Here is a 24913-nt window from a genome sequence, read left to right as displayed (position 1 = left end):
GTGCAATTTTAGTTAGTTGAATTATAAATTAATGTCATCTTACTGAGATGCATTTAAAATGTACATACATTTTGACCTAGGAATCCTTCTTCAAGGAATTTATCTGAAGAAAAAAATAGTCAAGTGCAGAAAATTCTCTGTCCTAGGATGCTGGAGGAAATATAGCTATCCATCAAAAGGAACTTATTAAATAAAAAAATGAAGACTTTCAGTTTCTGAAACAGCATGTGCATACACAGATATACACACGTAGAGAAAGATTTCTGAAAGGAAATTTACTAAAATATAACGGTCAGATTTGTTGTGATCTTTTTCTTTCTTCTTTATTCTTTTCTAGGCTTGACTTTGTTTAACAAAAGTACATATTATGGTAATCAGAACAATTTATTTTCTTTTTAAATAAAAAAGGTATAACCTCCCACTTTCCCTCTGGAAGTTATTCAAAATGTACTGTTTTTCTTCCCCACTGTAGGTGACCCCTTGATGTTGGGTGTCTCTCACTATAAAAATCTCAAATCTTACAGCCCAAGAAAAATCTCAAGTCAGGGAAGACTGCAGCCTGCAGTGTTCACAAAGGCAAAATTGACCACAGTCCAGTAGAGCTGAAGAGCATATACCAGACTTCAGGAACTCATCATTTTCTCCCCTCTGTCCAACCACAGGACAGACTGTGCACCCCAGGGAGAGGCTGTGTGGCCACTGGCCTCACTGACTTGGATTACTCCTGCAGCACATGACCAGCCAGCTCATATGATCACTCCCTACTGCCCCCAAAGCAGAATTGACTGGGAGCTGGAAACCCACACAAAAAGGGACAATTATACTGAATATAACATACTCTCTGTGCTTACGTTACCCAACGCCTTCACCTCCCACGGGCATTCAGAGTCAAAAGTTGTTATGTAGGCGTTTGTGAAGGATGTGGCCAAGTCAGTTGTCTCCCCTACACGGTGACCCAAGATTAATGATATCTACGCATCCCCACTCCCTCGACCCCCTAGTTGCAATCAACTTTGTCACTGTCCCCCTTGGGCACTGCCATGTAGAGCACGTGGCCCCCATTCTGAAGCAGTGGGAAACCCAGAAGAGATGTACCCTTCGCAATCTGGTTGGATCTTAAAAACATAGATCTAACTGAAAAGAAAAAAAGACACACATTACACATATTGACATAAATTAAAACTGCATTCACCCTAAACGATACACATTCTGCAAGAATGCGTGCCAAGAAAAGGATATATGTAAACATGCTAAATAGTTGCTAAATAGTTGCTTATGGGGATATATGTAAACATGCTAAATAGTTGAAGGTAAGGGGAGGCTAGACTGGGATAAATGGGAATTTAAGAAATAATGAAAATAAGGCACACTAACTCCTCAGCTCTCAACCTTTTGCCTTCCTCAGACACATAAGAGGAGCCACAGCTGTCCAGAACCTTACCTAGTTATTTGGTACTCTCTGATTTCTTTGGAATGGCTCCTTCCCCATTGTTTTCTCCTCTTTCTCTAAGACCCCCAAAACCAATTTATTTGTTCATTCACTTCATGCATATCCTCCTTTTTACTCTCTTAGTCACATCTCTCATTTCTCAGTCTCTGACCCCTTCAACCATGTCCTGATCCTTCTCCTACACCCAGCACAACCCTCCTGCAGAGAAAAGTGTACCCGGATGAAACCCCGATGGAATACTAAACTAACAGAACTCATCAGATGGCCTTTGCTTTATCTGCCTGCTTTCTTTCCTCTTCCCTTCTGTTCTCTTCTTTTCCTTTCTTTTCTCTCCTCTTCTCTCTCTCCCTCCTACTTTCACTGTCTCTCTACCGCTTTTCCTCATTCTCTTTTTCTCCCCCCTTGAAGGCACTGTTACTAGCAATAGAGAGCTCTGGGGCTTGCCTGAAGCCATGGGCAGTTACCACTCCAGGATTCCCCTTTTAGCGCCTCCTCCCCATCTTAATCTCAAAGTCCAGCAAGGATAGTGAGCAGTTAGAGCCCGACCTCCAACCTACTTCCACGGGGGTTTGCTTCCTGAGTAGGAGAGATGACTCTAGTCTGGAGACATTTGCTGAGACCCTTGTGCCTGGTCACCTCCGCTCCCAGGATCCTTGAGATGCGTCCTTTCCTGAGCCGTAAGTGGAAACCAGGGGGACATGGGTCAGTTGAGGATCAGCGAGAGGGGAAGACTTGAGCTCTGAAGGCTGCTTCCTGGGATTCTGGAATGTTAGACCTGGATGAGGTCTTAGAGATGAGGCATGTTTTTAACACACAGGTTCTCACCCTGAGTCGATGCCCCATTTTCATAGACAATATTTTGTAATACTTCCTTTTATTTTGAAATGAAATTCATGGATAGTAAAACCTGACTATGCTTAATTTCAACATAATGACATGTTATCTCAGCTGCAATATTTTTAAAAACCAAGGGAAAGCAATTCAAAATAAAGTGTGACTTCAACTTACAGATGCCCAAGGATGATTTCTACTTTTTCTTTTTTGAGACAGGGTCTCCCTCTGTCACGTAGGTTGGAGTACAGTGGTGTGATCATGGTTCACTGCAGCCTCGACATCCCAGACTCAAATAATTCTCCCACCTCAGCCTCCTGAGTAGCTGGAACTATAGGCACATGCCACCATGCCTAGCTATTTTTCTTTTTTACCTTTTTGTAGACATGTGGCTTTACTGTGTTGCCCGAGCTGATCTTGAACTCCTGGGCTCAAGCAATTCTCTCACTTCAGCCTTTCAAAGTGCTCGGATTGCAGGCCTGAGCCACTGCACCTGGCTAGGATGACTATTTTAAAAAACATAAAGCATCTGCATGAATTTTCATCATGCCTCCAGGAAGTGAGACCATTGTCTCAATTACCAACAAATGCTGTGATTTACCCAGAGTCATCCAAGCCAGGACTTGACCCCAGGCCCTCCCCATCCACTCAAACTCTCCTCTCTGCAGCAGGAACAGGAAATGTGGGGAGATGTGGGGTAACCAGACATTGCTGGCTTTATGAGTGATATCCTATGTGCCTGTGATTTTCAGATGGATCTTGTTTCACGAAAGCCCCACCTCCTCCCCAGCAAATTCCCTCATGTAAACATGAGATGAAGCAGCTGTCTGTACGTTTCTGTGCCTGTGCTTCACAGGCCCTAAACAGGTATGGGGACCATTTTCCATTCCCCATTGTGACCAACTTTGTCTTCATTCTCTCCTCATCTTTCCCTTTTACCCTCCTTCCTTCCTCTCCTCTTTGCTTTCTTCCTCCTGAAAACTGCAATTTTTTGAAACTTGATACATGCATGATGCTTTCAATGCATTATGTCCCTTTATCTTCAACCAAACTTGTTAGCGAGTACTATTATCTCATTCCACAGATCAGGAGACAGGGTAATAAGGAATATCTAAGAAATGTGGTCAAAGGCAGAAAAATGTAAGTGACAACTTGGGATTCCCAGCCAGGCCTATCTGACTCCAAACTCGGAGAGATTCTACCAGGCCCTGTCTATCCTCCCCCAGTCTTCCAGTCCTGTTTGGACTGCTCTTTTCCCTTGGTCATGAGTTTTTTGCCAGGACATCACTTAACTCCAACGTTTTCTCAGAAGCAGGTAAAATTATACCCAGTCTTATGCTCAGTGAGGAGGAAATTATGCTGAAAGTACCAGCTGCTGACCTAGCAAGAGAAATGCCCTAGGCTGCCCTCTCCCCTTTCCTACCCCAACCTCTGAGCATTGTGTAGCTGCACAGTGGAGCAGCAGATAACCTAGACAGGGCAGGTGAGTCCTAGTACCTAGAGATCTTGATCAACTCATTGGGGATGCCTTACCATAGGCCCAGCAAGGACACTACGAAGGAGCAGTCTTAGAAAACCACACCACCTAGACTGAATGCCATCCTCATTACCTGGCCTTGCAAAAACCTTTGGGACTTTTATGTCTACTTTCTTACCTACTCTACCTAGGTCTATGCTTGCTTGTGCTTGTTCATTCAAACACACACTCACTGAACATACACTTTGGGAGCACCTGCCACATGCAAAATATACATTCAGGCAAAATATATGAGCATCTATTATGCACCAGTGCTGGAGACTTAGCCACAATAGGCAAGAAAAAGCCCCTGCCCTCTATTTCAGGAAGGAGATGGACATAAACGAGTAAGTAAATACGTAAATATATATATGTGTGTGTATGTATGTATTTATGTATGTATCCAGTAGAGAAGCATACCATGAATAAAACCAAATCTGGAAAGGGAATAGAAAAATATAATGGGGGAGGTGGGAAGGGAAGGGGCTGTGGTAAAGAGATTACCATATTTCAAGTGTAGTTATATATGCAAAAATAAATAAGTCACAACTCTTGTATAGTATCTACATAGTTACTATACAATATTCATATGCCTAAAATGTTCAGCCTTGTTTACGCTTTGATATGCGCAATCACTTTGGGCCAAGTGTATGCAAAGTTATGGAAGCAATTTGCTTTCAGTACAAAAGTGTGGAGAAATATCTCAGTGGGGCATTCTTTCCTACCATTAGCTAATGACTGTGAAATGTATAATATTTGCAGGTGGCTGGGGTATGTGCTCCCTGTAGCAATTTCCTAATATATGCCTGCTCTCCCACAAAAGAAGGGGGGCACAAAAAGTAATCCATTTCCAGCTGAGATGTTTCTCCATTCCTGCCAAGGCCATTTTAAGAAAACATCTAAAATTTGCCCTAAAGGGGGGCCTCCCATGTGCACCCCTCCAGGCAGCCTTGCCACAGTCAGAACTGATTTAACACATGCCAAGGGCCAGGAAGGGTGATCACAGAGAATGACTACTCCCAAGCATGCAGAAGGAAGACCCACTCACCTCAGAATCAGGAATCGAGCAGCGCTCTCGCTTGTGCACAGACACAACTGCCCCTGTTTGGCTTCAGCAAAAGGGCATATACTGGAAGGGTATGAAGGAATGGAGGCAGGGAGGGAAGGCGGCTGAAATAATCAACAGGAGGCTGAGGAGGTGGACAGGACCCCACACGCAAAGAAGCCAAGGAAGGCCAGGCAGGAGTAGAGTAAATTCTGGTAGGAACCGCCTCTTAGCAGCTTTGCTGGGGGAGATGCAGGCACCTGGCATTCATCGCTGTCATCCTTTCACCCAGAGCATGCATGGGACAGAGGGGACCTCCACAGAGAGGGCTGCGAGAGATCACGTCCTGAGCTGAATAACACCGAACAGCAATGGCGAGGGTTCTCGGCAGTGTCCTGCAGACTGCAGTCCCATGAGTGAAGGAAAAAGGACCACTCTGGAGTCTCCAAGCTGGCAGCTCCAGGACAGGGAAGCAGAGGAGGAAAAGTTTCTCTGCTGACCAGACACTGTCACCCAGGCATCCAAACACCAACACAGCTTCAGCAGGCCTCCATGGGAGGCGGTGTCTCAAACCCTCGATGTTAGTGAGGGACTTCAAAAGTGCCAAGGCCTCAAATTCCATCTGTCACTGACTCCACCCTAAGGTGGATGCAGGATGAAATCTTCCTTTCCTAACTCATTGGCTATCCTAAGTATTAAATGAGATTCCAAATGTGACAAGATTTTTTTCAAGTTACCTAAGATGCTATACAGAAATGAGATAAATTGGCATTTGGGGCCAGGCTCAGTGGTTCATGCCTGTAATCACAACACTTCCGGAGGCCAAGGCAGACAGATGACTTGAGCTCAGGAGTTCGAGACCAGCCTGGGCAACCTGGAAACCCGATCTCTACTAAAAATACAAAACATTAGCCGGGTGTGGTGGCATGCACCTGTGGTTCTAGCTACTAGGGAGGCTGAGACAGGAGGAGGACTGCTTGAGCCTGGGAGGTACAAGTTGCAATGAGCAGAGATCCCACCACTGCACTCCATGTAAGACCCCATGTCTATTAAAAGTAGAAAAAGGAAAATAGCTGGGCGTGGTGGCATGTGCTGACGGTTCCAGCTACTCAAGAGGCTGAGGTGGGAGAATTGTTTGAGCCTGGGATGTCGAGGCTACAGTAAGCCACGATCACAACACTGTACTCCAGCCTGTTTGACAGACAGAGACCTTGTCTCAAAAAAGGAAAAAAAGAAATCATCCCTGGGCATCTGTAAATTAAAGCCATACTTGATTTTGAATGCTTTCCTTTGATTTTTAAAATTATTGCAGTTGAGATAGCATGTCGTTATTTTAACACATTATATGAGCATTGGGCAACAAAGCCAGACTCTGGCTCAATAATAATAATAATAATTAGCATTTTAATAAATCACACTGTGTCCACTGCATATTTTCAAATATTTTAGAATCTTTTTTTCATTTTAAAGGGTGAGGAAGCCCTTAATAAATACTCCCTCTGGGCTGAAAACTGGTTGTGAATACTGAAAAACTCTTTATCATTACAAAGAGAATTTTCCCAAGAGTTTCCAAATGCCAAAAAAGATTGATTTTTCTCACTTACTTTGCCCAACAGTTTTTGTCATTTGACATCATGATTTTGGGGAAAGAAAACAAAGTTACGGTGACCTGTAAGCTATAGAACCCTGAGAATTAGGCAGCTGGGAAATGAAAGCTTGCTAGTTACCCACTTGACATTTATTATGCAAAAGCAATGCTGTTCTCCAAATTGAATTCCATCTTTCAATGTCTTGAGTTGCTCATGTGAATTGAAGTGAAAATTGGTGAATTGGATGAAAATCATTAGCTGTCATCTGTTTAGCCTAAAAAGACACTATCCGATTAGTTAAAACAATGAGACAAAACAAAACAAATACCTATTCACAAATAGACCTTGGATATAGTTTTATTAATCCTAATCTCATTCATTCCTTCCCTTCTACCTCCATCTCTCTCTCTTTCTCACACACACACACACACACACATACAGGTATGCATATGCATATACACACATACACAATCTCCAGGAGCCCCCAAAAAGCTTTATGAACACTCAACTCTTACATCATCCTCAAAACCCAGGCTATTTTGAATAAAGAATGCATGCAATTATCTAGATAATTAGATTTTAATTTTTTTCTGGAAAATAATAAAAACTAAAGCAGTTTTATTTCTTTCTGTCCATCAAATATCAACATTATTACTATTATTTTTGAGTTTTAGTTATTTATTAAGAGGGGTGATATGACAGTCAATAGATTTGGAGGTATTATCCAGATTTATTTCACTTACTGACCCCTATTATATTTCTCCTACTTGCTCGTTACTCTCTGTCTATTTCTTCCTTCCTCTTTCTTCTTCCTTTCTCCCTTCTTCTCTTTCTTCCTCTTCTTTCTTCCTTGCAGAATTTCATGTATTTCATTTGAAGCCCTCACTCCACCATCATATGCTTATCACTTCTGTGAATAAATGAATAAATAAACCTGCCTTGACTGTTTAAAATTCAAGCTTTTCTTTATCAAGTCTTTCTCTCCAACTCCCTTCCCCCTCTAGCCTACTTTCGTAAATCCTATAACCTTGGAGTCAAGAGAGCCTACAACCTCCTCAATGGGCAACTCCAATTTTGCAGACAGAAAAATGAGACTGAAGAAACGAAAGGATTTTTGAATTCTTAGAAACACTCAGAAGTTTTGTTCCATCTCAGAAGCATAACTAATGCAGAGAGACACAATGAAAAGCTTTTTAAAAGGTGAAATTCTCAGAAAACTGAAGCTATCAAATTTCTTGGTTCTTTCTATACATGAAAATCAAAAGTCACTTGCTTTTAAAGTAAGAGCAAATTAATGACATTAGTGATTACTTAGAGCAGAAAAGTGAATGGAATCTCTTTGAAAGAAGATATATTCAGAGCTGTTACTTTCCATCTTCATTTAAAAACACAATTGTTCATTATGTTTCTCAGGACTGTGACTTCATAGCCACACAAAATACTAACATTTCTTTCTTGCATTCAAACCTTCATGCTGAGAAAGAGACATAATTTCCTCAGCTCTCTCCACCTGTAAAACTATCTTAATGTTGACCTTTAGTCTTCAAAATTAGGAGCATCTTTCCTAGGAGTACTTATATGTTCTCTAGAAACCTCTTCCAGCTCTAACGTTCTGATTCCATTATTCCATCCCACTGCTGCAGAGCGGCCAAAATCTGTGCTGTCAGGGAAGGGTGGAAATGGCTGAGGAATGAGCAAAACAGACCCCTGGGCTAGAAGTCAGAGGAATTTTGTTCTCATTCTTCACCTAACTAGCTTGATAGCCTCGAACAGATTAATTTACCACTTTACGCTGGTTTCCTTATCTATAAAGTATGCATTTTGACACACACACACACACACACACACACTCACACACACAAATGTAAGGTCCCTCCTAGCTCCAAATATTTAATGAATCTGGTTTAGCTTATCCTTGTTTTGTCACAGCCTTGTGTTGGTAACCGTTTTCTTTTTTTTTTTTTTTTTTTGGAGTAGGGGAGGTTTTGTCTTCTGGGTCTATTTGCCTGTGTTTATTAGTCTAGTTTATTGTCTAACACCTGCCTCTCTTCATTCCCTACAAGAATAGTCAACAGTCATTAATTCCATGTGTACTGACAGCTAACCAGGTACCAGGCACTGACTAAACACTAGAATTCCGGCACTAGGCAGCTTGAAGCCTAAAAGACACCTCTATTAACAGAGGATGGACTCCAACAACACATTACACTGGCAGAAGCTTTGCCTACTGATGAGAGAATCAACATGGTGAGGGTAACACGGGCAGTTTGCCTAAACTGAGCTTCCCAAGCTTGTGAGGGACTGCAGTAAATTGTTTTTCCAAACTAGATTTGAGAAGAACTATCTTTTTTTCCTCCAGAAAACTCATTATTGAGATACTCAGTTTTTAAATCCAAACTAAAAGCTGATTTACATGACTTTTTAACTAAGAAATAAACAAAATTGTCTAAGCAGTTTTATTTGGATAACTATAGGTGACTTTCACCAACAGACCTATGTCATGCTTAGTTGAGGATTCTAACTCACTCCACTTTCGGTAGGTGCTTCCTGGACATCAGGAACCAAGCTCAGTCTTCATACAAGGCCCAGAATGCCTCCATGTGACTTCAAGCCTGAAAGATACCAGGTAAGATTCGGGGCTTTAAGAACACTCAAAGAGGTAGTTTCTCTGGGGAGGTCTCAATTGATTGTTTCCTTAGGAATGACACAAAAATAGCCCTGCTTGCCACTAAACTATCTCATTCCAGATATTGTACCTCTAAGTCATTGGAAGCATCTGAAACCCTCTTACTCCCTTAATGTTAGTATATAAATTGGTGTCCGTGTGTGAGAGATAGAGACAGAGACAGAGGCAAAGAAAGAGAGTACAAGAAACACACTATACATGATAATTAATATATGTATTGCAGGGAGATACACACACATCACAAATGTGATGGCACACGTTGGCTTTAAAGTAAATATTGCTCCTGTTTTAACTGACTCATGTGGCCATCTGACCTTCCTGAGCCCTCCAGCCAAAATTATAGTTATATTTTTGTTCTCAGGCTAATAAAGATTGAGCTGGCATTTTCTCTCTCACTTTCTCTCTTTCTTTCTTTCTTTCTGTTTCTTTCTTCCTTCCTTTCTTTCTTTCTTTCTCTCTCTCTCTAATGCATGCACATGTGCATGCACACACACACACAGCAACTCCTTTATTCTACATGATACTTACAAGTTAGAAATTGTAGAATCAATAGGTACTCATGAGGGATCCACAAAGAAGAGAAATACAGGAGAGATATTTTATAATTAAAGATACAAACATGACTAGCACTTCATTGTATTTTTATTTTTTAAAACACTACCACAACAAAAATGACTTACTGGTTCAGACTAATTGCTTATTAGTTCGGACATTTACTTCCAAAGTCTATTTTTTTCATAGTTAAAATCAACTCAAAGCCAAGGCTTTTCATTGATAGGTAGAAATTCCAGCCCTTTTCTAGAAAGAGATTGAAAGCCTACAAATAATAATTCACCTCCTTAAAAGAAAAGGCTTTAATTTCTTGCAAGGATGATATTGGGTAAGTACACCCACTTTTGAGCCTCTACAGGCTAGCAGCCCTCTGCTCCATCCACTAGAGAGACTGGGCACTATTATTCATAGATTGACTGCCATTGACCTTCTAAGAAGTATGCGAGTTTAAATCTTGTTTATCTATAGTCCCTTGGCTACAACCGTGTCCTGGAAATCCACAAGGAACACCTTTCTCCTGTGGTGACGGCATATTTCCAGAAACCCCTGCTGCTCCACCAGGGGCACATGGAGTGGCTCTTTGATGCTGAGGGAAACAGATACCTGGATTTCTTTTCTGGGATTGTTACTGTCAGTGTTGGCCACTGCCACCCGTGAGTATCCTTAAAATCTGGGGATTTTTGTTGCAAAAGAATGCATGGAAAACAATTATGCTAGTGATTCCGAACTCTTGATTTGCTTATCTTGGTTAAAAAATATCTATGACAGATTGTGGCTGACATACTCCCTTCCATTTCCTGAGTACAAAATCTTGACACTCTACTTTTCCTTTTCTTGACAGCAAGATGTAGTGTGGCAGGTACCACGTGACTGGAGTCTTGCTGTGTGTGTTTCTCATTAGCAACAGCTTTCCAAAGAGAGGAGTGCATTCAGGGAAAGGAAGGGAAGGGAAAGGCAGGTGGCTCTCAGAGAAACACATGACGGGCTTGTCAGGCGAGGGATGATGAGAGATTAGAAATAGCTTCTAGCCTGGGGAATCTTTTTCATGGCCTCTGAGAGATGGAAGAGGAAGAGAAGAATGATAAGAGACATATGCAATTCTAGCTGGAAATTTACCTGGAAATGTATGAATCAATTAATCTAGAGATTATCTGCAGTGATGACGGTACATTTGCCCACACAGATACCCTTGGAGTATTCTTGGTTTCCATGCAGTGCTCTCATTTCATGTCTGTTCTCTCTTTCTTTTAATAATCTGACCAATGCAACCTCACACTAAGTTAGGGGAAAGCAATAAAGCAGCAAGTCTAAAACAAACTGAATAGGTGTGGGACCTTCCGTCAAAGCAGGAGGCCAAGAGTCCCCCTTCACATAGCTGTCAGGAGGTAAGAAGTGAGTGTGCCTCAGGGTTCCAGCCCTCATCTTTTCCTCCCCTTCACTTCTCCTACCCTCTTTCATGATCAGGAGGCCCTAGTCCCGTGCAAAGTCACGAAAAGTATCCAAAATAAATGTCAGATGCAATTTCAAACATACAACAAACATACACGAAAGAAGTAGAGAAAAGGGAATAGAAAATGAGTTCAAACATTCTCATTGAATCTTCCCAATAACATTGACAGTCTTCCCTGGAAATGGGAAGCCATCTTTTTTCCCCCTCCTGTGACTTTCATTTATTTTACTAAACAATGTTTTTGTCAAGTGTCTCTTCTTTTCAAGAATTTACTGATACTCTACAATTTTCTAAAGTGAGTTTCATGGAACATTGATCACAGGAGTTTCCGTGGAAAAGAGTCCCATGAGAAAATAAGTTTGGGAAACACTTTAAACTGTTTCTCCTTTCTGAAGAGAAATAGTGTACACTAGTCTATTATAGGTACTAAATGTCCTACAGTAAAGACATCTGTATAATTTCTCAAAATATTTACCCACTGGATTGATTTCTTCTGATGTGAAAGATATTAATAACAAATAAAATTGGTATGTAACAAACTTTAGCAATTAATGTCCTTTACAGCAAGTTCAGGCATCTTGGCTTGTGTTTTCAAAGCTAAGTCAGGTTCCACAAATCTATCATCCTTAGTCCCTATTATCTCTCAGTATGAAACTTCTAATCCTGTAAGGTTGGCCCAATCCTTCAAAGAATGTGGCTTTATAGTTACGAAATGTTCATCCACACTAATCACTGTTCAGACTCAGATATTAGAATCTCCCTGCAGAAAAACTGTTAATCTTAGTCTGACGTGGTAGCATGCACCTGCAGTCCCAGTGACTTGGGAGGTTGAGACAGGAGGATCTCTTGAGCCCAGGAATTGGAGATTGCAGTGCACTTTGATTGTGCCTGTGAATAGCCACCACACTCCAGCCTAGGCAACACAGTGAGAACCCATCCCTTAAGAAAGAAAGAAGGAGGGGAGGAAAGGAGAAAGAGAGGAAGGAAGGGAGGGAGGGAAGAACTATTGATCTTGCGTACACGTGCTTGATGAATCTATTCTTCTTTAGAAAAACAAAATGGAAAGGACTCGGGCTTACAACTAGTCATCTCTTTTTCCAAACTCTTCAAAGGATGGCTAATAAGAAAGCATAGTTAGAAGAAATTCTAAACCCAAACTTCCTCTTAAACTAGGTATTTCTTTTCTAAAATCCCTGTAATCATTGAGTCTTCTTTTGAACCCTGCTCTTGGAGAGGAATTCATTACCTTTTGAGGCAACACGTCCCATTTCTGGACACCTGTAGTGGTTAAAGGAGTTTATTCTCACATGTAAATAAAATCTGTCTCTTGAAACTCTTTGAGAAAAAGCAGTACGTTCGGGTCCAATGACCAGTGTGTGTGCAGGAGAGGCGTGATATGCAGTGCAGGTAACTGCTCTACTGCTTATCCAGGAAGGTGAATGCAGTGGCACAAAAGCAACTCGGCCGCCTGTGGCATACAAGCACTGTCTTCTTCCACCCTCCAATGCATGAATATGCAGAGAAGCTTGCCGCACTTCTTCCTGAGCCTCTTAAGGTACAATGTTCTTCCTACAGGAGCTGAATTTTATGGGGAGAAAAAAAGGTACGATGCTCCCAGCTCAAAGGGACAGGAGTCTTATGATTCCAGGGGAGCTGCCCTAGGAAGCAGGAACATGAGCAGGGAATTCAGTCTGTGCATTGAACATCTGTAGTGGTGATCTGATAGCTACATCTGAAAGCAATCAGACAGAAGGGAATTTATGAATTGCTGGTGAAACAAGCCAGTGTTCCCTTGTGTCACCTCTGAGCCTCTGTCTCTCTTTGGTTGCTCTCCTCACCATATCTTCGCAGAAATCATTTCCCAGGAGCCATAGGCCTGCTGATGTTCTCTTCTATGTCCTCAAGGGGTTTTTATCTCATTGCTCCTTAGCCTTTCTGCAAAGTTATTTGCATTTCTTTTACAAAGAGTGAAACCATTTTTAATAAATGCTATTTGGTTCATTTGGTCTAAAACACACTTAGATATTTTTTTCTACATGAGCTGTTTTTCTCCATCTGAAATGACTGATATTTTAAACTGAACTGAGATGTTAAAATGTTGGCCAAGATTTGCATTTAGGCATTAAATGAGTTAATACATATGAAGAACCTAGAACAGCACTTAGTCTCAAGTGTTAGCTATTATTATTTTACCATGTTGTCTACATTACCTAGAGTAGACGAAGAAACCTGGAAGAACTGCAACCTCGGTTTAGCCCCAGATGTTCATGGAAGAGCAGAAGCAGAGAGTCAGCAGAGTCACAAACACATGTCTTCCAGTCCCTGAGTCTGGAGGGCACAGTTCACTTTCCTTCCCATTCTTTCGTCCAGGCTGAGCTGCATTTTTTGTTTACTTGTTTTTTCTCTTTTTTTTTTTTTTTTTTTTTTTTTTGAGACAGAATCTCATTCTGTCACCCAGGCTGGAGTGCAATAGTGCAATCTCGGCTCACTGCAACCTCTGCCTCCCAGGTTCAAGCGATTCTCCTGCCTCAGCCTCCCAAGTAGCTGGGATTACAGGTGCCCGCCACCACACCTGGCTAATTTTTGTATTTTTGCTAGAGATGGGGTTTCACCGTGCTGGCCAGGCTGGTCTCAAACTCCTGACCTCAAGTGATCTGCCCACCTCAACCTCCCAGAATGCTGGGATTATAGGCCTGAGCCACCACACCTGGCTTGTTCACTTGTTTTTTTAACATTCACACACACAGCACAGTCAGGCTGGGACAACCCCTGGAGTTGCAGGGTCAGAGGTCCTGTCTTGTTCCAAGCCTTTAGAATCAGGTGAGTGGGTTAGGGTCAGGAGCCAAGAAGCCCAATCTTTGAATCTATCAGCTACTCACTGCTGTGTGCCCCTCAGCAAGTCTCCTCTCTTGGCATTTTGCAGACCATCAAATAAAGCCAATGAAAGCCCGGAATGTTCCACAGCGGAGACAATCTCTTAGCCATTTTTGTACATCTAGCACTTAGCGGCTACTGGAAGAAGGGCTATGGAATCCATACGGTGGTTAAATGGTGGAACTGCTGGGTAATCCGAGCTCATATGAAGGGAACTCTCCTTAATACTCAGGGGCTGGACACGTGCCCTTTAGCAATTTTAAATGAATGGGTAATAAGGAAATAAATTATGAAGCCACATGTCTTCCTTTCCTCTCTAGGTCATTTTCTTGGTGAACAGTGGCTCAGAAGCCAATGAGCTAGCCATGCTGATGGCCAGGGCGCACTCAAACAACATAGACATCATTTCTTTCAGGTAATCACAACTTGGAATATTCAACTTTAGGAACACTGACTTACCCCCATTCTTAATGTGTATCTTTACATTAGCATGGAGTGGGAGAGAGGTTTTCTCGGGAATATTTTTCTAATTGTTAAGTTTTAAGGAAGGATTGGTCAATTGAATTTTATAACAGGATAACTGCATTCAAGTTAGCCTTATACAAGAGAGGGGGCCCCAACTGGTCACAAACAGCTTGAAGTCCTCATTATGTCATAGATCCTCCTGTGGAATTAAAGAGAAACCCACTTGACAGTTTTTTAACGTTGAAGATGTGGCGGGGACCGCACCGTATATCAAGCAGTAAAGGACTGTTCCCCACCTTAGAAGATCAAGGCTCTACCAAAAAATACTGGCCCTTTTTAATTTCTGCTTATGATAAGGAGCTGTCTGCTTATTTCGTAGTGCTAGCTGCACCCGTTTTTCACCCTTTATTCTCCTTAAGTTCAGAGGATGCACATATAACCCTGTATATTTCTGCTTCTTCCAGTGACTTTTGAGCACTGATAACAGATTAATTAATAAACCCTTCATGGCTATATTAGCACTAAAAATAATAGAAAACTAAGCATTTTGCTCAAGTTACCTTCCTTGAGTAATTGATTGTACACAGCACATTTAAACAGACTCATGAAAGTTAATGTAAAAGATAGGAGTGACTTATGGTTAAAGTTGATGGAATGAAGACACAGTGGTATTTTTGACCTGTCTGGTCATAATTTCTGTGTGAATTCAAAAGGAGGTTTTATTTAATCCTTATGATAGCACATTCAATACTGCACATTCCATATCAAAGGAACATGCAGTTATTACAGGAATCAGGAATATGGCAATAAAGAATTGTGATTGATGTATTACCTAAATAACATTCCAGAATGTGTATGCCCAGGTAAGTATTAAGTAGTCACAGTACTACCAGGGTTCAGCACACATTGTGTCTCCTTTTTCAAGATATATTAGGTCGGTGCAAAAGTGATTGAGATTTCTGCCATTACTTTCTGCCATTAAAAGTAATGGCAAAAACCACAATCACTTTTGCACTGACCTAATACAACCATTCTTTTGAGTAGTCTTAATAGTCCAAAATCCTTATTTAAAGGTGATTTTGGTATGTGAGATTGTTAAAACTCATTTGAAGCTGACACTCATGATTAGGAGCATTTATACTAAACATAACTGTTTCAGGTTCAAAAGAAACAAAACCTATGTTTCTTAGATGGAGAATAAGGTAATTTATAAGGTGTGTAAGTGCCTAAAGATATTGAACAACAGGTATATCACAGGAAAAAATATTTGGCTTCCCAAGGCGATTACTTCAAAGACTGGAATTCATTGAACATATAATTTCTGGTATGTTGCTAAAAGATGAGTCTCATTACTATGGAGTAATAGAGTAGGGCAGGTCCTAAGATTGGATGTCTTGGACAAATGTTCTCCAAAATTCCTTTCACAGTTTCAAATCTATGTTTTCTAACAACAGTTAGAAAAGACTATTAAGTACATTCACCTGACGTAGGCTTAGATGTGTTCTTAGAAATCAGAGGTGGATGTGAATTATATTCTATTTCATCTTCGTGGCCTTCCTGGATTTTCTCTTTTGTCCTACTCAGTGGACCAGGAACTTGACTCAACCCTCCTGTTGTTTCTTTTCTGCAGAGGAGCCTACCATGGATGCAGTCCTTACACACTTGGTTTGACAAATGTAGGGACCTACAAGATGGAACTCCCTGGTGGGACAGGTTGCCAACCAGTGAGTTTGGAGATTTTTCTCTTGTTTCTTTAAAGACTGCTGGGTATGTGAAGTAGTTGATCAGGTTTTCCTGGTACAAGGATTAGAAACTAATATAAAGCCTGTCATTAATCAGGGGCTCAATTTGACCTAATTGAATTGGAGACCACTTGAGGACACCATTAGAAAAGCCTTCCGAGTCTGAGGAATAATTAAGGACAGGGTTTTAAAATTTATTTTGCTTTTAAATAAAATCAAGTAAACTGCAAAGCTCTGAGAATCTTGAATGCACAAAATTTCTATGAAGTCATCACTGTAGTCACCTTCTGTTCCCACTTACTGTACCCACCTTTTCAGCATCAGAATCAGATACCTAATTATTCTTATTCTTTCAGATGTCCTTACCCACTGCACCCTTGAGCAAGTTGTTTCCAGGCTAACATTGAAATCAGTTTCCTTGTTAGAGTGCCCACATAGCTGATTTCTAAGAAAAAATTATCTCTGCAAAGCAGATTATTCAGTTTTCATCTTAAGTGGGGGAAGAATGAGGGAGGAAAACTAAGAAGCCCTCTTGTTTTGATGGCAGCCTAAATGGGCTGTCTCGTGTTCATGTTTGGCCACACTCCTTCTTTTGTCATTTGCAGACAATGTGTCCAGATGTTTTTCGTGGTCCTTGGGGAGGAAGCCACTGTCGAGATTCTCCAGTGCAAACAATCAGGAAGTGCAGCTGTGCACCAGGTCCGACTGGGCAAGGGAGGGGCCAGTGGAGGGTTGGATGTTGGAAAGGACACGAATAAAGGCACACCTATCCCTGAAGGAGCAATTGAATTTGAAAACATGGAAAAGGGAAAATCCAGAGGCAGCAAAACTGGAAAGTAACCAAGTTATTCCTCGTTGAATCAACACTTATGTCTGCTATCACTTCACTCTCAGACCATCTGTCTGGCCATATAGGAAAAGCATCTCATGCTATCAGAGCCAAGCTTAAAAAAATGACTATCAGTTGGTACTTGATTCAAGGCATTCTATTAGCTCTACTATAATAGCAATAGCTCTGGTGTCAACTTTAAAATGAAACAAGCTGGACGTGGTGGCATGCCTGTAGTCCCAGCTACTTGGGAGGCTGAGGTGGGAGGATTACTTGAGCTGAGAAAGTTGAGGCTGCTGTGATTCATGATTATGCCACTGCACTCTAGCCTGCATGAAAGAGCAAGCCCCGGCGGGGTGTGTAGCTCATGGCTACAATCCCAGCACTTTGTGAGGTCGAGGTGGGCAGATCACCTGAAGTCGGGAGTTTGAGACCAGCCTAGCCAACATGGTGAAACGCTGTCTCTACTAAAAATACAAAAATTAGCCGGGCGTGGTGGTGTGCACCTATAATCCCAGCTACTCAGGAGGCTGAGGTTCAAGAATCACTTGAACCTGGGAGGCAGAGGTTGCAGTGAGCTGAGATAACACCACTGCACTCCAGCCTAGGTGGCAAGGCAAGACTCCGTCAAAAAAAAAAAAAAGAAAAAAAACCCCAAGAAACCAAGATGGGTGGGATTCTTTACCAATCGCAATGGATGGAGGGAAAATAATGCTTTTGGGAATCTCAAAACTCCAGTCAAAAAGTTCTCCAGGGACTGCCAGCCAAAATGAGAGCATCTGTCAAACAAAACACAAGGCTGCCCTTCCTTCAGGCTGCTGACAACCCTGGCAAAAATTTCAAAGCCTTTCTCACAAGGAGAACTTCCATTTATCAATCACATTTTTATTTGCATTCTTTATCTATACTTAACAGGAGGGTGAGGAGGCAGGAAACATCATCTGTTCCTTGCTAATCAACAAGCCCCGCCTCCGATTTGTCATGGCAACCTTTTGAATAGCTGCCCCTTAGTAGTTCTGAAGGAAATAACTAAAAGCTTCAGCCCAGTGATTTTTAATGGAATAGTATGAATCACTGGGTTGAGAGGAAAAATACAAAACAGAAGTCTTAAAAACCAGCTCTGAAAGGAAGAAAATTCACCGTTGTCTTAAAATTCAGATGACATAATAGCAAAATGGAGGTAAGAGAATGAAAAAGTAAGTACTGGAACAAGACAAGATGTCACGCTCACAGAATTTAAAATCAGAAGGAAATGTAAAGCTATAAAGTTATAAATCAAACTCTTCACTTTAAACATGAGGGAAGCCAGATTCATAGAGAGGAGACTGGAAGGCTAAGATTTGACCCCAGGTCTTTTGACTCCAAAACCAGTGCTCCCAAATCCACACTGATGTGCCGTCAAGATAAACCCAAGCTGAAAAATCATTCCTTTCCTGCAGGCCAGGACTGAGGAGTTGCATGAAGTCAAGAGATGGATTCCACTCTCAGCTCTGGCGTGGTTCGGCTATGAGTAAAAGCTTCACCTTTTGCTTCAGTTTTTCTCATTTGTAAAACAGAGACAGCAATATCTGGTTGCTGCCAACACCATCGCAGCACTTCATGAGATAAGGCATAGAGAGTTTATGTAGAGAAAACCAGACCACAGCAATACCTGGTAAAGCCATATTTGAATATTGTATCTGTATGGCATCAAGAACTAAAATCAGTTTGATGCACCTCCCAGACCCTGGTCTGACTGCAAAACCACCAGCACAGAGCCTAGTAGACAGAAGCACTCAAGAGGTGGCCATTCCTTCTTTTCCTGCTATATGTTCCTCTTTCCATATAGAAGAGAGACAAGCCTACTGTAAGGCCTACTATAGGACTACTTAAGCAAATTTGATAATACCAGAAGTCCATGGTCTCTCTAGTGGCATCTAGAGGCTAAATGATAGTGACAGGCATGCATTTCTGCTCTGAACTGTTGTCTTTGGCATATCTGAAGTCAGCTGTTTTCTTTTTTATTTATTTATTTATTTTTTGAGGCAAAGTCTCACCCTTGTCCCCCAGGCTGGAGTGCAGTGGCACAATCTTGGCTGACTGCAACCTCCACCTCCTGGGTTCAAGCGACTCTCTTACCTCAGCTTCCTGAATAGCAGGGATTACAGGTGCCTGCCACCATGCCCAGCTAATTTTTGTATTTTTATATTTTTAGTAGAGACCAGGTTTCACCATGTTGGCCAGGCTTGTCTCGAACTCCTGACTTCAGGAGACCCTCCTGCCTTGGCCTCCCAAAGTGCTGGGATTACATGCGTGAGCCACCGTGTCCAGCCAGCTGTTTTCTTAACTCATATCTTCAAGAGACAAGACTATTTATGTAATCTTTGAACAGGATTGGAATACAAAAGAAGGACCCCAGCCTCCTCCACTGCCTTTCGGACCTGGGAAGGGTTTGGTCTTTGCTGTAAAACTGGAATATCCATATATGTTTACAAAAGCATCCAAACATGTACAGTTCTTTGACTGTAGATGTTGCCTGTTCTCAATTCCTTTTAACCTATTGATAGGAATACCTTAAGAGGAATCGAGGCACCAACCATGGTAGAGATTTTTCTCCTCTCAGAAATATGTCATCTCTCCCAACAGAGGCAGGGGGCCATTTTGTGAGTCTAATCTAGATGTTTATGTGATATATTTCTTTGTTCTACTCCATCTACCTCCCAGGGTTTTTTCTCCCCAGGGGTTCATTCCAGGCCCTGAGTTTCAGATGTAAACCATGATGAGATTCAATCCTCATTACCTACTGCCCCCACAATGTTCCAAACCTGGTACTGATCATGTCATTCTTCTTCTTTTGAAAGACAACTTTTGTTTTTCTTAAAAATTGTAGTTCTTTCTTGGCTCCTCACTCAGCTTAACTCTTTCTGTACCACCAGCTGGAATAAATTCTTCCTTCGCCATCCTGTTGCGGTATTCAACAGAACATCCTGTCTTCACCCCCTTGGGGTTTTCCTCCTGCCAAGCCTCTGCAGAAGTGGCCTAACCTGGGGTTACAGCAATGAGCCAATGCAGCTAGTGTGAAATAAAGTAAAAAGCTCATCACAGTCGATGACTCTCTCATCGCTGAGCATGTGGGCAGAGAGGGAAAAAGTCATGAAAGGTCTAGCGTAGGTTCAAGCAAAACCTTTTGGTTTGGTTCTGCCCAAATTTAAGCTCCACTCTTTGATTTCTCCAGTTATAAATGGGCTTGTTAAATTTCCAAATGATGTCTCTTGAACATAGTTCTGACCCATCTTTTAGGGTCATCTGAAGCGGTTTTCCTTTCCCAATAAAAACGGGAAATTTCTGTCTCTAGAGGCAAAGATTTATTTATCTACTATATTCTTCTCATCAAAACAACACAAGTGATGCCAAAAACATACTTTGAGGGCTTGATATACTTGTCGTTACTTCCTTTCTCACACCCTCAACCTCCAACCTCCAGCTAACCAAAGATATCAGGTACCTCTGTCAATTAAACTTTTCCGAATATCACATGTAACCTAAAAATATGTTCGGGGCCAGCTAGTATTTTCTCACTTTTAATGAAGAGCTGAGGTATAAAATTCAGTTTTGATAGTGATTGCAGAAGGTTTCTATTCCTTCTGTCTAGCACCGTGGAGGCAGCACTGCATCCTTGCCAAGCACTGGAATGGTAGGTGGTGACCCAGACTGCTTTCACTGTCACTTGGGTTGGGGCTTTCCATCCCATCCACATCTTTCTCTGCACTCCTTCTGTCATCTATGGATATAAGTTTAAGTTCAGAGACTGCATGGTGCTGTTTAGAACCAAATAACAGGTGTGGATAAAAATTCTGAAGGCTCAGTCATGTATGGATACAGCTGATCTGGGACCTTTGTTATTCCAGAATAGAAGAATTTCTCTCTCTCTCTCTCACCTTTCCTGCTTCCTTGGTGATTCCCACTTTCAATTTTGACACACAGATGTAGGCTTTTGGCGCTTGGGCAAGGCTGCTGGGCAATCTTCCCACTCTCCTCTCGTCCTCTCCCATCCACAGGATTTCATGCCTGTGTGTCTGTGTGATGAGGCTTGCAGCTGGTGAAGCAAGGCAGAAATGTTTCTAGTATCTTTAAGCAGGATGGGAAAGTAGATATGGTTAGTACTAAGACAACTGAGCTGGCTGGACAGCTGGTACTGGTAACATGATAGCCTGGCTTTTCTCCAGTGGAAAACAACTGAAAAATTCTGGATAAAATGAAACGTATTCCCTTCAAGGCATGGATACAAGAAAGCACAAATTCTCAGAAACACAAAGAGATCATTAGGGCAATGCAGGCAGCTTTGACCCTGAGAGCATTTGTTGAACCTGGTAACCCTGAGCTTCCATGCTGATGGCTCTGTGGAGTGCAGGGAAGAGATGACGAAGTTCAGGGCCCAGCCAAAGTAAGGTCTTATAGGAAACCCTCCCCTGCCACAAAGCCAGAGCCCCCAAGGGGCCACCTCTTCATCCATGGGTCAACTAGAATTAAATACACCACCAAGAACACGTTACCCATCACAGGCCAAAGGGCCTGCAAGGATTCTGGTGCTGAATGGAAGTGGAGGGACTGGGAGGAACCACCACTGGAAATTTCACCTGCAGGCTGGCTCTCCAAGGCTTTGCATTGTGAACGCTCATTTCCTCAAGCTTATAATTTAAAGGACTCTTAGACTCTAACGCCCTGCATGCTTGGAAGCTGCAAATTCAAATAGGCTCTGGAGGGATCTACCTCATTCTGGGTCTCAAAGAATTCTCACAAACGAAATTCCAAGGAAAATAAACTGCCCCTTGTCAAAAATAAACATACAATACACAAAACTCTACAATCAAGAAAAAGATCTGCAAGGATTTCAAATAACAGAATTATTAGATAGACTATGACATGAATATGTTTAACACATTCAAAGAAAATCAAATATAAGCTTGGAAATATGTGAAATGGATAGGACATCATGAAGAATAAGAAAGCAAGTTTTGAAAACAAATATGTCTTCTAGTAATATAAAAGTGATTATTGAAATTTAAAACTCAGCAGGTGGGTTTAACAGCAGTAAGATGCAGCCAAAAGGAGAAGTAATGAATTAAAGACAGATCACTTCAACAAGGGCACTTTACTGCTTTTCCCCATTAGAAAGACCTCTAAAAAAAAAAAAAAAAAAAGAAAGGCCTTCAAGCAAAATTGCTCAATGTCTCACTCCAGCCATAATTTCTACTATTTGTTAATATTTTTTTCTTAATGCATTAAACATTTACTGAGAACCACCTACAGTGTACCAAACAGCTTGTTTGGCCACAGAGATTTTAGAAATGAACAAGGCATAGTCCCTGCCCACAAAAACCTCCTGATTAATGGGAGAAAGGCCTGTTAAAAACAAGCACAGGACCAAGTGCCAAGGGCTGCGATGGATGGAAGCCACCTGGCTCTCGAACATTTCTCTTTAAACTAAATGCTAATTGTTCTACAAACATATTTACTAACTCTAAAGACAAAGACACTTCATAGCTTTAAAACCGTACATCAGATTAAATGGCAATGAAAGGAAATACAGTTATTTTCAAATAAATTAAATCACTCTAATTCCATTTGAATTAGATCCACCCGTTTTAGAGGACGGGCATCCTTAGGTGAAACAGCTGTCTATACCAGCTCAATGACACTTCGGGACATTTTTTCCCCAGATGGAAAGAACTGAAGTGGTTTGTTTATGCCTTTATGGCTATCCTAATCTCCCTTCTTAAACCAAAGTACAAGTTGTTCAGAGAGAACATTCCCCCTTCAGAAATGCATACTCCCAATCCTTGATTGACCTACCCTGTCTGGTTGTTGTTTTTTTTTTTTTTTTTCTTTTTTTTCCTTTTTTTCCCCATGCTTCTAGATATCAGGCTAATGATTTCAAATGCTGTGTTTGTTTTACTTTGTTGTTTGTTTTTTGCAGACTGCTGCCAAGCTAAAGACCAGTATATTGAGCAGTTCAAAGATACGCTGAGCACATCTGTGGCCAAGTCAATTGCAGGATTTTTTGCAGAACCTATTCAAGTGGGTACATGAATCTAAGGAATTAATGGAGCTGAATCTTCAATTATCAGAAAGTTTTAACTCGTACATTCTAGATAATTCTAAATGAAATAAGTGCTTACTATGTCCCTTTCTAAATTCGTCCTCTTGGTCTCCTTGAAAAAAAGAAGACACTGACTTTCAAATGATCTTTTAAAGACCCTCTCCTCCATTTCCACCAGACAGATGAAACTACTGAACTCCTAAAATTCTTAAGAAGAGGAAACCCTGGCCATTTTTAGTTGCTTAATAACATCCGCATCGTCCAAAGAACTCTTTCGTTAGTCTCACCAAATTCCTCTATTCTACTGTTTTCTAATCTCGGAAAATAATCAACGTTTGTATGTTTTTTCCAGAAGTCACGGTGTAGAGTAATAACTCCTCTTTTCACCCATAGTGAAAACTGTTCTATAGACTGTTGTTAAAATTGCTAGTGTTACTATCATGATATTGATGATAATGATGATCTAACTTTTTGTATACTTTGAAAGGCTGATGCTATTATTATAGGTCTTCTGGGTCTGGTCTTTTGCAGGGTGTGAATGGAGTTGTCCAGTACCCAAAGGGGTTTCTAAAGGAAGCCTTTGAGCTGGTGCGAGCAAGGGGAGGTGTGTGCATTGCAGATGAAGTAAGTGGCATATAAGGGTGCCATTGAGTGCTGTGGGAACAGGAGATGCACAGACAGAAACCTACGAAACTTCCTCTGTGTTCCAGGCAAAGTCTCCAAAGTTTGTTTACAAATGAATGAAATTTTTGCTAGCGGTCTGGTTGATTTGTTAGTACATTCGCTGATCAGTTTAACAAGTGCAACAGAACTTAAATATCCAAATTGATGTCTATCAAATAAGTTGCTAACAGTCATATATGATGTTATTAGACCGTGACTCAACATATTTTTTAAATTCCTTTCTAGGGATTGTTTCAGGGGCTGACAAACCACATAGGAAATTTAATCTCACAGCTAAGTTTTTTGTTGTTTTTATTTGTTTGGTTGTTTTGAGACAAAGTCTTGCTCAGTCGTCCAGGCTGGAGTACAGTGTACGATCTCGGCTCACTGCAACCTCCGCCTCCTGGGGTTCAAGGAATTCTCCTGCCTCAGCCTCCCGAGTAGCTGGGACCACAGGCATGTGCCACCAAGCCTGACTAATTTTTGTATTTTTAGTATAGATGGGGTTTCACCATGTTGGCCAGGCTGATCTTGAATTCCTGACCTCAAGTGATCCACCTGCCTTGGCCTCCCAAAAATCCTGGGATTACAGCATGAGCCACCATGCCAGGCCCAATAGCCAAGTTTTTAATCTTAATTTTTGCAAAAATAGTATTTACCAACCTGGCAGCATATACCTTTCTGACAAAACTTGTCTGGAAATAATGTGGGGTTTTTTTTTGTTTGTTTGTTTTTGAGATGGAGTTTTTCAAAACAACGAGAGAGAATTTCTCTTTTGTTGCCCAGGCTGGAGTGCAGTGGCATCCTCTGCCTCCCAGGGTTCAAGTGATTCTCCTGCTTCAGCCTCCCAAGTAGCTGGGATTACAGGCATCCACTACCACACCCAGCTGATTTTGTGTTTTTTAGTGGAAACTGGGGTTTCTCCATGCTGGTCAGGCTGGTCTCAAACTCCTGACCTCAGGTGATCTGCCCGACTTGGCCTCCTAAAGTGCTAGGATTACAGGCATGAGCCACCGCTCCGGCCGAAATAATGTTTTTAAAATAGTAATAATAATCCAGCCTCTAAATTAGAAGAGTACCACCACTGCAGATACTGCATTTGAAAATAGTTCCCAGAAAATTGTAAAACAGATTTAATTAAA

The 24913-nt window shown here is 41.5% G+C and overlaps 1 protein-coding gene across 2 annotated transcripts in view; it reads left to right on the top strand.

The window, feature by feature from the left end:
- Positions 1-2039: 2039 nt before the first annotated feature.
- The window catches only part of AGXT2 (alanine--glyoxylate aminotransferase 2), a 43547-nt gene continuing 20673 nt past the window's right edge, over positions 2040-24913 (top strand). For both annotated transcript variants that reach the window (XM_023216527.2, XM_023216526.2), the window contains exons 1-9: positions 2040-2127; positions 8969-9057; positions 10138-10322; positions 12551-12674; positions 14314-14408; positions 16089-16182; positions 16806-16899; positions 22986-23086; positions 23640-23732. In XM_023216527.2, coding sequence (XP_023072295.2) covers positions 2040-2127; positions 8969-9057; positions 10138-10322; positions 12551-12674; positions 14314-14408; positions 16089-16182; positions 16806-16899; positions 22986-23086; positions 23640-23732 — 963 coding nt within the window. The remainder of the gene's footprint in view (positions 2128-8968; positions 9058-10137; positions 10323-12550; positions 12675-14313; positions 14409-16088; positions 16183-16805; positions 16900-22985; positions 23087-23639; positions 23733-24913) is intronic.

The sequence above is a fragment of the Piliocolobus tephrosceles genome, chromosome 4 (assembly GCF_002776525.5).
Source record: "Piliocolobus tephrosceles isolate RC106 chromosome 4, ASM277652v3, whole genome shotgun sequence".
NCBI classification, from domain to species: Eukaryota; Metazoa; Chordata; class Mammalia; order Primates; family Cercopithecidae; genus Piliocolobus; species Piliocolobus tephrosceles.
The sequence above is the reverse complement of the archived record's forward strand: the minus strand, read 5'-3'. Positions and strand labels throughout refer to the sequence as shown.